The 13,449-nt window shown below is 39.7% G+C and overlaps 4 protein-coding genes and 1 non-coding gene across 6 annotated transcripts; 3 read left to right on the forward strand and 2 right to left on the reverse strand.

Moving 5' to 3' along the window:
- Nucleotides 1–242: 242 nt before the first annotated feature.
- On the forward strand, nt 243–2,231 carry LOC139985829 (uncharacterized). Of its 2 annotated transcripts, none has more exons than XM_072000624.1 (3): nt 243–606; nt 1,322–1,649; nt 1,724–2,231. In XM_072000624.1, exons 1-3 carry the CDS (start codon nt 540–542, stop codon nt 1,992–1,994), a joined length of 666 nt encoding a protein of 221 aa, XP_071856725.1. In that variant the 5' UTR covers nt 243–539; the 3' UTR covers nt 1,995–2,231. The 2 variants fall into 2 exon arrangements, with proteins under 2 accessions (XP_071856725.1, XP_071856724.1); XM_072000623.1 differs by having other exon boundaries at nt 246–606; nt 1,319–1,649.
- A 4,470-nt stretch (nt 2,232–6,701) lies between these two features.
- Nucleotides 6,702–6,774, reverse strand: Trnam-cau (transfer RNA methionine (anticodon CAU)). The gene has a single exon. It is a non-coding gene; the product is annotated as a tRNA-Met (tRNA).
- A 281-nt stretch (nt 6,775–7,055) lies between these two features.
- LOC139985822 (zinc finger CCCH-type with G patch domain-containing protein) lies at nt 7,056–9,591 on the forward strand. The gene is made up of 9 exons (XM_072000612.1): nt 7,056–7,229; nt 7,355–7,579; nt 7,666–7,746; nt 7,814–7,954; nt 8,113–8,255; nt 8,321–8,499; nt 8,571–8,840; nt 8,907–9,086; nt 9,182–9,591. Exons 1-9 carry the CDS (start codon nt 7,179–7,181, stop codon nt 9,475–9,477), a joined length of 1,566 nt encoding a protein of 521 aa, XP_071856713.1. The 5' UTR covers nt 7,056–7,178; the 3' UTR covers nt 9,478–9,591.
- Nucleotides 9,592–9,656: 65 nt separating this feature from the next.
- LOC139985826 (box C/D snoRNA protein 1) lies at nt 9,657–11,264 on the forward strand. Its single transcript, XM_072000618.1, has 7 exons — nt 9,657–9,752; nt 9,862–10,043; nt 10,104–10,195; nt 10,271–10,449; nt 10,532–10,729; nt 10,808–10,932; nt 11,008–11,264. The coding sequence occupies exons 1-7, from the start codon at nt 9,733–9,735 to the stop codon at nt 11,238–11,240; spliced, it is 1,029 nt and encodes a 342-aa protein (XP_071856719.1). The 5' UTR covers nt 9,657–9,732; the 3' UTR covers nt 11,241–11,264.
- Nucleotides 10,867–13,323, reverse strand: Sec22 (vesicle-trafficking protein SEC22). The gene is made up of 5 exons (XM_072000626.1): nt 12,979–13,323; nt 12,636–12,745; nt 12,408–12,568; nt 12,172–12,318; nt 10,867–12,094 (listed from the first exon to the last, which is right to left on the reverse strand). Exons 1-5 carry the CDS (start codon nt 13,051–13,053, stop codon nt 11,946–11,948), a joined length of 642 nt encoding a protein of 213 aa, XP_071856727.1. The 5' UTR covers nt 13,054–13,323; the 3' UTR covers nt 10,867–11,945.
- Between the last annotated feature and the right edge of the window lie 126 nt (nt 13,324–13,449).

Below are 13,449 nucleotides of genomic sequence, written 5' to 3' on the forward strand. Positions count from 1 at the left end.
TGCGCAAGCCGCTTTTCATCGACCAATCGACGTCGAGTCGTCGCGACTTCCACCCCTCGACGTCGAGTTAGCTCGACCAATCGGCTAGTCGCCGCGGACACGGTACGGGGGTGGCGTGGCGCTACCACCTCCAAAATGGCTGCGAAATCGCGCGAGCATTAGACAGTCCGTTCAAAATAAACGGGCGGATTAATTGGAGCGGGGTGGCGCGGGGCTTGTTCGACGCAACCCCAGGCTTAACTCGCGTGGTAACTCTTCCTCCACCCCCCACCTTGATATTCAGCAACGTGCGCCTGTCATGGAGTATGACGACGATACCAGGCTCGGACAGCCACATCCGGTCAACCCCCGTGATCCTCGACGACGCAGAACGACGCCGAGCGTCCACACGTTAGCATGAAACTCGACTCGTCCGTAGCTGAGGTGTTCTCGCGCCGACAAACGATTCCGGCTCAGCTGGTTCGCGCGATCCTCTTCCTCTAAGCGGAATCGTTGTTTTCCACGGTCGTTTCGTTCGGTTTTCTCGTCGAGGTGTAACGATGCAGGAGCACAAGTCGTTTCTTATAAGGGATCTTCTGGGGGATGTTCTGTCCGAACGGGTGCACGGTGAGTTTAATCGTACAAATCGCCCCTTCTTCGGTCTATAGTGTCGTTCTTTAAATATCGTCTGTATACGCGGAACGTTAACGTATTTTTTCTTGCGCGATTTTTCTTCCAGAAAATCGAGATTTCTCGAAGAAAAGAATAAAGTAAGGAAGTTCGTAGCGCGCTAACGAATCCCTGACTCGGTTCGAGGCTGAGCAATTAAAAAGTCAAGATTTTTATTGTACGCGATAGCGGTCGCGTGGCCTGTCGCCAGGATTCTCGTTACACGGTATCCCGCAGAGCGACCCTATTAATTTTAGCCAAGCGCCTCGACAGGGTAGCGCCCCATTATCGACGATTCTACAGATGGTCCGAGCTGCGGAAGGATTCGTTAGCTCTCGTTAGTGCGAATTTTCGTCGTTCGTCGTCGACGATTATCGCGTCCTGCTGCGTCTCGTCGCCTTTATTGGCCAATCACGATCGGACACCGACCGTTCTTGTAATTGAGATCGTTTACCGTTAACCAAAAGCAATCGCGATCGTCCGATCAGCCGAGGATTTGCTGGCATTGTTCGGGTAATAGGCTTTGAATCTATTTTTCGGCTAATGGGAACGCAGCACAACGCAGATCCGACAAGATTGGATTGGATTTCGTGGAATTTAGTTCGTGTACCAACTGGCGCGTGTATTTTGACTCGTGCACGCGCGTACAACTAAAGATACGTTATTTCAGAAGATTCGGAGGACGATTCTGCCGTACACTCGGATTCCGAGGACACGATCGACCCGGGAAGTAGCCCTTGCACTCGACTGGAGAGTCCTCCGCCGGCTCTGTCGCCATCGCCGGCACCAGCGACTTCCGGCAAGTCTTGCGGCACGACGAGCGGTCCTCCAAGCGGCAGAAAACCCAGAAGAAGGCGAACGGCATTCACCCACGCTCAACTCGCTTATCTGGAACGAAAGTTTCGCTGTCAAAAGTATCTGAGCGTGGCGGATCGCAGCGACGTGGCCGACGCGTTGTCGCTGTCCGAGACGCAAGTGAAAACCTGGTACCAGAACAGAAGGTCGTTTTACTTTTACTTCTACTTTTACGGCTATCTCGTTCGACGATTCGTTAAAACGCAACCTTTTGCCACAGAACGAAATGGAAGCGACAGAATCAACTGCGACTGGAACAACTTCGACATCAAGCTACGGTGGAAAAGGAGCTGCTCGTGCGAGGAGTAGGACTCCATCATGGCAGCATAGACGCTTATTGTCCACCTTACAACGCTCAGACCCAAACGCAGAGTCATCCGCCTCCACCGCCACCGCCGCCGGCACCGTCCACCGCTTCCACGGCTGCGTTTCTCTCCACGGCCGCAGCCCTCTTCCGAAACGTCACTTACGTTCACGGATGTCCCCTTTAACCCGGCCGAACGCCGCGGTTTCAGGATCGTTTCTGCCTTCTGGCCGCCGGCGTCGGCAGCCCTTTCCTCTTCGAAACGTCCGCTTCGGACGATTCCGAACCACCGCTGGAACCACCATCGCCGATGGATCCGATCGGACCTCGATGTGCCCGAACTTCCGATCGTGAATCGCAATGGTTCGCCGCAGTCGCTGTTCTTTTCCGTCGAATTCTTCGGCCTGCGTTTCGCTACATCGCACGTGCGCGCGAAAAGAGTCTCGCGACCGCTAGTTCGGTTATATCCTGGTACAAAACATCACGCGCTACTACCTGCGATACAGTGAAGTGCGCGTGAACCACGAAACGCGGATGTAAACGCGGATGTAAACGCGGACAAGGAAAGTCTCGTTCGCGGTAATCGCGCTTACCACGTTTCAGGAGTTCTTCGCGACTCCTGGGATAGAACTCTTCGAAGATTCCGTGCTCCGCTTTGGACTTGTTTCTGAGAGCTAATTCCTGCATGCGAAACAGTGTACATATGTAATTACGAAGTTGGTCGGTAGTCGTAGTCGCTTTGTTTTCGTTCGCGACGACGAAAGGGGAAGGGATGAACGAAACGATATCGGAAATCGAGGTGTTTCGAGGATCTGTTTCCATCGTTCCACGAACTTTCGCTTGTTCCAGTTTAAATAAGAACAAACCGGTAATATCCAGGTTCGGAGACATGTTCCTTTTACTCGGAACGAACGAAGAAGAAGTCTAGTTGAGTCGATAGCGAGTCGAATTCCGTAGATGTGTCATAGGATCTTAGGTAACTGTAACCGGGAAACGGGCGAAAACGACGTTTACTACGATTTACTACGGTTTGCTCCGCGGTACAACCGTTTTCCCCTGTTTCCCGCAATCACTGGCCAATTTTCACTTAGAGATCTAGTTCGCTAACGTTCACCGCTGATAATCCATCATTTTCTCCAGTTAGTCGACGATTTTTCGTCAACCGATGAATTCTTGTAGATAAATAAATTATTATCGAACAGAAACACCGCCTTGTAATTGTTCCTTTCACGCGCCACGCAGTTACTTTCGTTTTCAACGATATCGAACAAGGTTTTCTCTATTCTCGTCCGTTTCATTTTTCCTTTTCACGCTGTGGTAAACATCGAGTTTAACATGACGAATCGAGAGTAGATGAACGGGGAACGGCAGTTGTTTTTCCTCCGTCAGAGACGATATCGCGAAAGAACGTGTGCACACACGGAGGCGAAAATCGGGCTTTTTTATTTGGACAAACGGCAACAGTAACGAGCCCCGTATCGGGAAGACCAATTCGCGCGTGACAATGGGCACGTGGCCAGAAACAGCGATTCGCAATCCCCGGCAGAAAGTAATTGGCTGAAACCGATACAAGTCGAGTGGTACTGGCACTCGTGGCTGGAATTGGCTGGCGGATTTAATTGAACGGAATCGACGAGAAAGAGCGAGAACGAGTATATACCTGTGCGTGAACGCGTGCAAAAGAACGAGAAGGACGAAGGAAAAGAGAAAGATCGCGAGAAGAGAACGGTCGCGATCGTCGGGATGATTTTTTCGCCAGCCGATCGCGGACTCTATCGTTAATTGGAGAAAAAGCGAGAAGAACGAGAGAGGGAGGAATGGAGAAGAGGAGAACGAAAAGTGCACGATCTCTTTACACGGATGATTAGACTGCATTAAGCGAATTTCGAACGATTTCGCGTAACGACGTCGTTAATCACTCCTCCTTTGGTAGCGTTGGCGAACGTTATCGAAAGACTCTCCACGGGAGATCGAATTTCTCTCAAACGATTCTCTTTGATTTTCTTCGAAATCGAACGGCGATTCTAAGAAGTCGCGGTGTATCGCGACGAGATGAATGGAAGTATAATTGGGGGAAAAGGCGCGTGGAAAGTTCAAAGGACTCGTGAAGCGCGCAAGGACGTTTCGTTTGATAAGAAGAAATTGTTGCGCGACGACGACGAGTCGCGCAACCACGAATCGTCAACTTTCTCTCGTCGAGTTACGCCGCGAAAACGACGAAGAAAGAGGGAAGCCGGAATGGGAGACACGCTTCTTTCGGGTTCATTCAGAACGAAATAAACCGGCAGACCTTCCGCGTCTGGACGTCGAATAATAAAAAAGAAAAAAAAACAGAGACACCTCTAGCCGAGCGTGAAATCACGCGAGTGAAGGAAGAATTCTTGCGACGCTCGTCCCCCTTTTTACCTCTTTCTGCTTCTCACCGTTCGCCACGAGCTTGCCGTGCCGTGGATGAAGCCGGGAATCTCTCACGCGTAATTACTTCGCTATAATGAATCGGATATTATTCGTAATAATTTTCTGCCACGCGTATTGTCCCCGACGACGTCCCACGAACGCTTCTAATTTCGTCTCTTAACGCGTTCTTAAGTGGACCCGCGTGTCGCCATCGCCGCGATACATCTCTTTCAAGAGAAATACCTACCTTCTTCGAAAGCTCTTTCGCGTACGAACGAATTTCTGAAACGAGTCTAATGAGATTTCTCAGATAATTGGACGATCGGAAAAATTATAAAATAATTGGTTCGACAAACGAACATAGAATTATCGCATTATATACACGTATAGACGAAGATTCGAGTACGTTCGAGTGCGTTTGAATCGTGTAAACGGCCGTAATTTACTCGTGGATCACTGACTCGATTCGAGAATCGTCTATTCTCTATTGAAACGGCCGCGATAAAGGATCCTCGGTGAATCCCCTGCAAAGGAGTCGCGTACGCAGAGACTCGAACGAGATATCCTGGGATAAGAGAGAAGTGGCGTCGCGTGCACTCGGCCACGTGCGTATTGTCGTTGAGCGAATCGTGGACGCGCGTGCATACGTGCGTAAGTCGTGTTGGCACTTGGACACGCGCTTCTTATCCCTCTTCGGTTTACGATGCGCGTCTCCCTCCTTCCCCGACCGAGAACGGCGTCGTTAAATACTTCAACGGGGGGCCTCTCTGCGTGTCTTCGAAATCGTTCCTGCTTTTACATACACCTTTGAAACCCGCACCCTCTCGCGTATAACCACGTGCCTTTTAACGCGATTCTCCCGATCGGTGATAAAACGGTATCCCCGATATCGTTCTACCGACGACGAGCAGAGAAGACATTTCTTTCTTACAAGAAAAGGCCGGATCGCTGTTATTTCCAAGACTGTGAAAATCGGCGAGATAAGAAAACACGTAGTCGAGAAAGCAGAAGCTCGTTTAGAATGGAAGCAAAGGGTAGGCGCGGATGCCGATAATAAACAAGGACGAGTAAAGGGGCGAGGCGAACGCCGAAAGGAGGAGCGAAATTCTTTAGAGGGGGAAAAAAAAAAAACGGCGGAGTAATTGCTGGAGAAACCGAGGAAGAGAGGAAAATGGAGGAGAGTAGCGAAAAGGGATCGTGGCTCCGTTGGTGGAAGGCAAAAAGCAGAAGTAAAAGGAGTCGACTGTGACGAGGCTAGCGGAGGAGAATGGGGGGGAAAGATGGAATCGCAAGAAGCAAGGATGAGCGGAAAAAGAGAGGAGGACGGAAAACGAGAAAGAGAAAGGCGAGAGCGATGGAGGGTGCAAGGTGCAGGGTGCAGAGTGTACGCGGGCAGGGCCGAGTGTAACGAAGCTCCGACTTTTTAATTGGAATATATTCAGAAAGCGGAACGCCTTTTCATCGCGGGACTCGATGCACTGAATACGGCCTGAATCAACGCGGAATCAACCGCGCTTGCAACGAGCCTGCTGTGCACCTGCAAATCGGGCCGCGTCTCTGCATTTATACGTAACGGATGCATAGCAGCCGCATAAAATAACCCGCGAAAATGCGGATCCGGCTCTCTTCTCCCGACCAACCTTCTCCGCCTCTTCTCCTGTTTTTTTTACCACGGCTCGCCGATATCCGCCAACGTATAATCACCCTGAAAATACGATAAGCGCGACACGATCGCATCCTGGTCTACTCGTTCTATCCGAATTGCTTTTCATTCCCGAATGTCAAAAATTGCTTCTTTTTCCAATATCGGTCCTCGAGAAACTTCTAGGCTCGGAGATTTTGCAAACTGAGAGCTAGACGTTTCTTAAGGAGAGCCTATCGATGTAACTTTTCTAGATTCAAGTAGATATTCGAAGCAGCATGCTATCGTCATTTAATACGCCGATATTCGTTCGCGTTGCATGGCAGGAACAAGCTAGTCGAACAGCGTCGTGCGTCGCTTTCGGTGGATTTGTTTCAGCGGAGGGGTCGCAACACCTATTCACCGTGTAAAGGTAGAGGCTATGGCAGCTTCAATTTAATGGGCTGTTTGCTTGCAAATTGTGGTATTGCTAAAGGGCAACAAACAATTCACAACTCGTTTTAACTACCGCATTTCAATTCCAAGAAGCCTCGAGTCCCTCTGGCAAGTGTTACATTTACATAATTGTCTCTTGCTCCGTTTCCCGTTCGTAAAACCGCGCGTCTTTACCCTCCACGACGCTTATTTCTCTCATCAAATCCTTATACGTGTTTGCTATACACCTTTTTAACAATTTAGTACCTGTAAGAATGTCACTCTCTTAATATTTCTAGCAATTCTTTCCGTCAATCTAAGAACAACGAAAATTCTATTCTTTATTATTTGAAAATAATATATTTTTATTCGTTGTTGATTTCGATTATATCGATATATAAAATAGCATAGCATTTATTTTTCTTTTATATTAAAAAAAAATGCCCCGGGTGAGGATCGAACTCACGACCTTAAGATTATGAGACTTACGCGCTGCCTACTGCGCTACCGAGGCTTCGAAAGTCTGGCTTAACTTAGTATCTTTTTACGTTATCTTTTTAATCGCATTAAAATTATATTAAATACACTAATATTATAAATTTATATTCTTAACGTTGTGTACTCATCGATATTATGTAAAAGGAATGTAAAATTGTACATATAAATGTCCAATATATACGACATGTACGTATTTCAAATATCAGAATACGATTCATGACAATTTGATCAAGATGTCGCCACATAATGGATATTAGGATTTAGGGTCTTTAAACTAGAGTTTTTTAATGTTGGTAGTGATACAATCGTTAAATTTTAGAGTACGGAAGGATTCTGAATGTAAACTGTCAAAACAGTTTTCGTGAGATCTCTTTTTCAAGAACTTCTAATCAACGCAGGGGTAAGACAATATAGGGTAATATGACAGATACTGAAAGTTTACGAGAAGCAATTGCACAATACGAACAACAGGTATGAATTACTATTTCATCGACGTTGTACAAGGAAACCGTATAACCTTTCGAATAACTCGTATACTGTTTAATTAATGGAGTACGCTTAATTTTTCTGTTCTAAATATCCTTTTGCCATACCAGCTAGCTCAAGTTCAAGCGACTTTGTCCGTGACTACGCAAGAAGCGGATAGGGAGAATTTATTAAGTTTACAATCGGACATACAAGAGCTTATTGCTTTGACAAAAAAAAGTCTACAAGGTGTTGAAACTTCTAGCGAAGATTTAGACGACGACGACGATGATGACGATATTGACGATATTGACGATATGGACGATCCACTGGAAAAAGAATATGCCTTATTTAAGGTGATTTTTCTTTCAACAAGCAAATTATTAAAGAAAAGAAAAAGTAATCCAGCAACGTAATATTTCGTTCCATATAAATTCATTAGGCAGAACTGGAGAAAACTTCCAATGAATCTCGGAGTAAAGAGCCGGATAAACAAGATGACGGAGCTTCAAATAACATAGAAGTCAGTATGCAAGTATTCTGTATGGCATAGAAATGACACAATTATACGGTGGAAGTTCATCTTGTAGGCTGAGTTGAGGCAGCTTGAAGGCATGAAATGTCGAGCTCCCCATGGTAGCAGTTGGGGCGGCATTGGTTATCACAATGCTATGATATGTTCTGTTTATCAGAATGACAGCACAGAAATAAAAAATATGCAAGATATAAAGGTAAGAATAGAATTAGATCGAATATTACAATTACATCTAAGTTAATTGCTAATTCCAATGTATCCTTCTAACAAAGTCAGCAGGGAACAGATAACTTCCTTTATTATCCACATCCATATTATGTAATTGTAAGGATTTATGTATATGCTATTATCTAGGTCAGGGTATTTTTTCTAAATCCAACGCATAAAGAAATGCTTCCGTGTCCTTATTATTTGGATGGGAAATGTAAATTTTCTGACGAAGATTGTAGATTTTCGCATGGAGAATTGGTGCCATTATCTAGTATACAAGAATATAGGTAAATGAATCTGTTGATATTCGATAGCAACGTACAAAAATCAAAAGGATGATATTTATTTGCAGAGAACCAGATTTTCAAAGTATAAAGATGGGTAGTAGGGTATTAGCAAAGCAAAAGAATCAATTATGGCACAGGTGCATCGTATTAAAAATGCCAGAAAAAGAAGGAGATGTTTTCAGAATTAAATTTGAAGCAAACGGTAATATCGTGGAAGTTTTCTTACAAGATCTTTTACCGCTTGGTACGTATCTTGCAAAGTAATTGTATGTTTGAGTTTTATTCTTTCACATTTATTTCACTTTATTGTTACAGACGATGCTGATTTGGAAATGTCAGATACGTCTGAAGACAGCGACGGTGAAAGTGACTCAACGGAGTATCCTAAAGAAGAAACAGTTCATAAATCTCTTCTCACGGTAGAAAGTAACACGCCTTTAGGAAATTGGGAAAAACATACGCGCGGGATAGGTAGCAAATTAATGGCTCAAATGGGATATGTAGTAGGCACTGGTCTTGGAAAGTATTCGGATGGCAGAATAGAACCAGTTGAAGCAACGGTACTGCCAGCTGGTAAATCTTTAGGTATGTATATTTTGTTTCATTGTTTCTATATATGAATGTTTTGTATATGAAAAAATGTGGTTTTAGATCATTGTATGGAATTGCGAGAAAATGCCGGAGGGGATGAAAATTTATTTTCCGTAGAACGCAGAATGCGAAAGCAACAACAGAAGTTGGAACAGCAAAGACAAAAACAGTATCAGAGGGAAAAAGAACGAGAAGAAAACAATGTGTTTAATTTTATAAATGCAACCTTGGGTGATAAACGTACGTCTAAGAAAATTTTATTATCACTAGATATTATCTCTACCATTTTTTATTTATTATTTAGTATATATTATCTCTAAATAATTTTTTTGCAGCTAAATCAGACGCAAGAAATATTTCAAAAGGTAAAAGTAGCCTTAAAACAGAATCAAATCGACAACTAAATGTAGCAAGTTTCCAAATTGGAGAAAATATTTTAAGACTGGAAAGAGAATCGGCAAAATTGAAAGAATCATTGTCAAGGCATACAAAAGGAAGTGTTCATTATAATAATATCGTAATGAAGTATAATGAGAAACAAAAAGAACTTGTTGGTTTAAGAGCATCTGAAAAAAGTATTGCTGCTGAACAAGATCAACGAAAGAACAGAGCTAAATTATCAATATTTTGATGTACATACGTTTACAATTTTAACTTTCTACAAGAAATTAGCTTATGTATTGTATCTATTAATTATTATGTGTAAAAAAAATATAAATAAATAAACCTTATAATATAACATTAATTAATGATTTTTCCGTATCGTATACGATTAATTTTATATCTCTGTAGTAACAACTATATGATTCATTCAGTATACCAGTTTATACTTCACTTTGCTTGTCCGCCAGTAGAGTGCCTTGTCTATTGACGCGAGTACTTCAACATGGCCACATTCAGTGACAAGTACGACATTCTTTAGTTATTAAGATAGTTACTGTGTTCTAATGATCCTCATGTTAATTAAAAATTTTCAGTTTTTATAAATATGAACTAAAATTGATATTATTCACAGGCTCGAAAATTGTGAGGTATGTGGTGGAAATAAAGCAAAATACACGTGTCCAAAATGTGAGGTTAGAACTTGTTGTCTTCAGTGTGTAAACATTCATAAAAAAGAACTGGAATGTGACGGTATTCGAGACAAAACAAAATTTATACCGTTAAGATCATTCACGGATTTAGATGTTTTAAGTGGTAAGCTAAGTGAGTCGCATAAATATGTATCGTAGTTCTTTAAAAATAATTATTTTACAGATTATAGGCTTCTTGAAGAAGTTGGTAGAACAGTTGAACAACTGAAAAGAGATCCATTCAAAAAATGTACACGTCAACTTAATCTACCAATGGTTTGTTAAATTATTTATCTTATTTCTTCCATGACATGACATGCGATGCTTATATTATAACTATTTTCTTTATAGCATCTGAATAAACTAAAAACAGCTACATTTAAGAGGAATGTTAATTTGCAATTCATGCCACAACATTTTAGTAGACACAAAAATAATACGACATATTTAAATTGGAAAACTAGTGAATTATATTGGAGAATAGAATGGATTTTTCCTCAAGCAGACTGCATAAAATGGGTCACAGAAAGGTAGAATTCCTCTTTTTACATTGATACAATATGTATATTATAGTTAATTTCACTGATAATAATAGTATTGTAATAATTATAGGGCTCTAGAATCCACAAGATTATCACTGCTTATAGAAGAGGTCTTAGATCCCACTAAATCTGTAAAAAATAAAAGTGATATAGAGGAATTAAATTTAAGAATACGTTTAAATGAGAGACTACAATTTTATCAGGCTGCAGGTTTATCTGGTATAAAAGTTCTTTTAAAGGCAGAGAAAGTTGTCAAATCAGACTTAAGGTAAGTACACTTAATTCTGTATTCTGAAATTCAAGTAAATTGTAACCAAATTGTGTTTTATTACTACAAAATATCTAGGTTTTATGAATTGGATATTAGGCTTTCTTTAAAGGAAAATTTAGAAAATAAAACCATAATTGAATTTCCAACAATATATATAATTCTAAATGATCATTCATATATGTATGAAATTATAGATACTGGTATGTATTTTATGCATAATTCTTATTGTTTTTAAGCTTACAATCAATTTCAGGATATATTAAATAATATTTCAGATGACGAAGATACAAATGCTTCAAAATATAAAGCTAATAATCACAATGCATCAAGGAGGAGGAAAAGAACATACAATCAAGCAAATATGAAGGAAAAAACAAATTCGACTGTAAATTATTTTTTTAATTCTGAATTGTCAGAATCCGATGAGGAAAAATCAAATGATGATCGAGAAAACAAGTGTTTATCAAATTTCAATATACCCAATTATGATGAATTAATTAGAATGTAACAATAATACAACACAAGGTATTTTGTACATGTAAAAAATTTTTTAAGTAAGTTACATTTGACGACTGATTCAACTGAATCACGTATACATAGAACAATATTAATGAAAGTTAAATTTTATTGTTACATCTTCATTGATTCCCCACCCAGAGAAGTAAATACGTAAACATTTATGTCTCAAAGAATAATACAATCGCAAGAATAAATAAAACGAATTTGTTTTTACTGTAAATTATGTAAAATAATATGTCTAAATAATAAAATACAGCTTTAAATATGAATATAATAATATTAATTTCCTTGCCTTATAAATAAAGTAATAAGAATAAAATAATTTTTAATATAACAATAACCATGACTATACATATTGTCTTACTTGTTAAAGGATATCTTTTACTAAGCCGAAGTAAAGATGGTCATACATTGTCTTAATTATGTAGAAAATCATTATATTTACTGTATGACAATATATGGAACAATGTCTTGAATGTTATGGGTATCATTATATACCATGCGACTAGCTTTTGCCTGAATACAACATATGTACATTATTTCCAATTTCAGGAGAACTTAAAATTTAGATACATTATATGGATAAGTAAATTCACAAGAAAAAAAGTATTTGCTAATTTTGGAAAAACAACACGATGAAAAACATTAATTGTCTTTACATAATCGTAACCAACTTTTCAAATAGATTCAGAAACTAAAGAATAAAGAAGTATAGCAGGAAGACCAAAAACGCAACAAGTCCAGCCACAGCTTTTACATACATGGACTTGCTATTTAAATGAGTTGCATCCTTTTTATATTTTTGTGACAACATAGTCAAATTTTGTGTTTTAGTGTCTAACTCTGCAAGATAAATGATAATTGAGTAGAAAGTATTCAAATAAGAAATTTTGTTTAAATATTTATTATTATACTATTACCTGAAAGAACTGTACCCCTTTGCAAGACATCATCTATATTTTGAACCATGATTCTTTGCACATCCTGTAGTTGGCTGTTGAGTGCATTCATATTTCTTCTTGATCTACCATCCAAAAAAACTTTCTTTGCTTTTTGGATGTATGTATCTAAGAAAATAAACATTGTATTGAAAACAAGCATTGTATGAAGGTACTACACAAATTAGATTACGTAAAAGAAAAGGAAAAATACATACTGAATTCAATAAAACTGTAGGGCCTAGTAACTGTATTGACATGTTTACCATATGATGAATGAAATTCTTGCGCTATATCTTCAAGATAATTATATACGGCCCGTTTACTGTAGTTTTTTTCACACAATACCAAATAACATACTTCATTTTCAATTAAGTAACTGCAAATGGAAATAACTGATAATTTATCATTACATAATTTATCAATTACAACATGAAAAAACTTACTGGAATAAATATGGACCTGTTTCTATGGTACATCTAGCTGGAGACTGTGGTTCTAATCTTCTAAATAACATTTTTGCCTGATTCTGATATTCTAAAATTTTTCTTTCGCTCTACAAACAATTAATTAATTATTAATTATTTGTAACTAATCAATAAACAAAAATCTTACATTTTAATAAGTAAAATTAATATATTTTTACATATTATTGTAAATAATTATGTATGAATTAATTAAAAGTCATATAATTATATAGAAAAAAGTCATGTAAAAAGATAGAACTCATATAACAATAATTTTCAAATTCAATCATAAATTGACGTTTCATCGTAACAGATTTCTAACCTGTTCATCTTCCTGCATTGTGGCTGCCAGTGGTAAACCATCTGCTATCCTCGCAATCATTGTTAATAACACCATTTTGATAAAAATCAATTACTCTTGTCACCGAAAATATAGAAAAAAATAACGAAATCTTTGCAAAATAATCGTCTCTTCACCACCTGAGATCCATTTACGCAAAACTGGCCACGGTGTGACCGATTCATCAAATGTCCACTCCTGGCATACCACGTCACGTCGGCAGTCACTGTCGAACACTCCGAGGCTTCCATTGAACACATTGCAACTGTGGTTTCCCTCTTTATTAATCGCTTTCACATTCTACGACCAATATAATTACCAAACTTGAAATGCTAGAATATATTTAATTTTATATATTAAAAATAAAAAGTTATAATACAGTAAATAAAATAGACAGAAATAAATATATCTACTTGTAAAATATCTAGTTTAGATTTAGATGAGAATATCTCA

Source organism: Bombus fervidus, chromosome 3 (assembly GCF_041682495.2).
Source record: "Bombus fervidus isolate BK054 chromosome 3, iyBomFerv1, whole genome shotgun sequence".
Taxonomy (NCBI): Eukaryota; Metazoa; Arthropoda; class Insecta; order Hymenoptera; family Apidae; genus Bombus; species Bombus fervidus.

Coding starts and splice junctions, on each gene's coding strand:
- LOC139985829 (XM_072000623.1), top strand. CDS start 540: ATGCAGGAGCACAAGTCGTTTCTTATAAGGGATCTTCTGGGGGATGTT. Junction 607..1,318: donor TCTGTCCGAACGGGTGCACG/GTGAGTTTAATC, acceptor ACGTTATTTCAG/AAGATTCGGAGGACGATTCT. Junction 1,650..1,723: donor ACCTGGTACCAGAACAGAAG/GTCGTTTTACTT, acceptor CTTTTGCCACAG/AACGAAATGGAAGCGACAGA.
- LOC139985822 (XM_072000612.1), top strand. CDS start 7,179: ATGACAGATACTGAAAGTTTACGAGAAGCAATTGCACAATACGAACAA. Junction 7,230..7,354: donor TTGCACAATACGAACAACAG/GTATGAATTACT, acceptor TTGCCATACCAG/CTAGCTCAAGTTCAAGCGAC. Junction 8,841..8,906: donor GCCAGCTGGTAAATCTTTAG/GTATGTATATTT, acceptor ATGTGGTTTTAG/ATCATTGTATGGAATTGCGA.
- LOC139985826 (XM_072000618.1), top strand. CDS start 9,733: ATGGCCACATTCAGTGACAA. Junction 10,450..10,531: donor ATAAAATGGGTCACAGAAAG/GTAGAATTCCTC, acceptor TAATAATTATAG/GGCTCTAGAATCCACAAGAT. Junction 10,933..11,007: donor GTATGAAATTATAGATACTG/GTATGTATTTTA, acceptor ATAATATTTCAG/ATGACGAAGATACAAATGCT.
- Sec22 (XM_072000626.1), bottom strand. CDS start 13,053: ATGGTGTTATTAACAATGATTGCGAGGATAGCAGATGGTTTACCACTG. Junction 12,569..12,635: donor ACAGGTCCATATTTATTCCA/GTAAGTTTTTTC, acceptor TTCCATTTGCAG/TTACTTAATTGAAAATGAAG. Junction 12,319..12,407: donor CTACAGTTTTATTGAATTCA/GTATGTATTTTT, acceptor TTATTTTCTTAG/ATACATACATCCAAAAAGCA.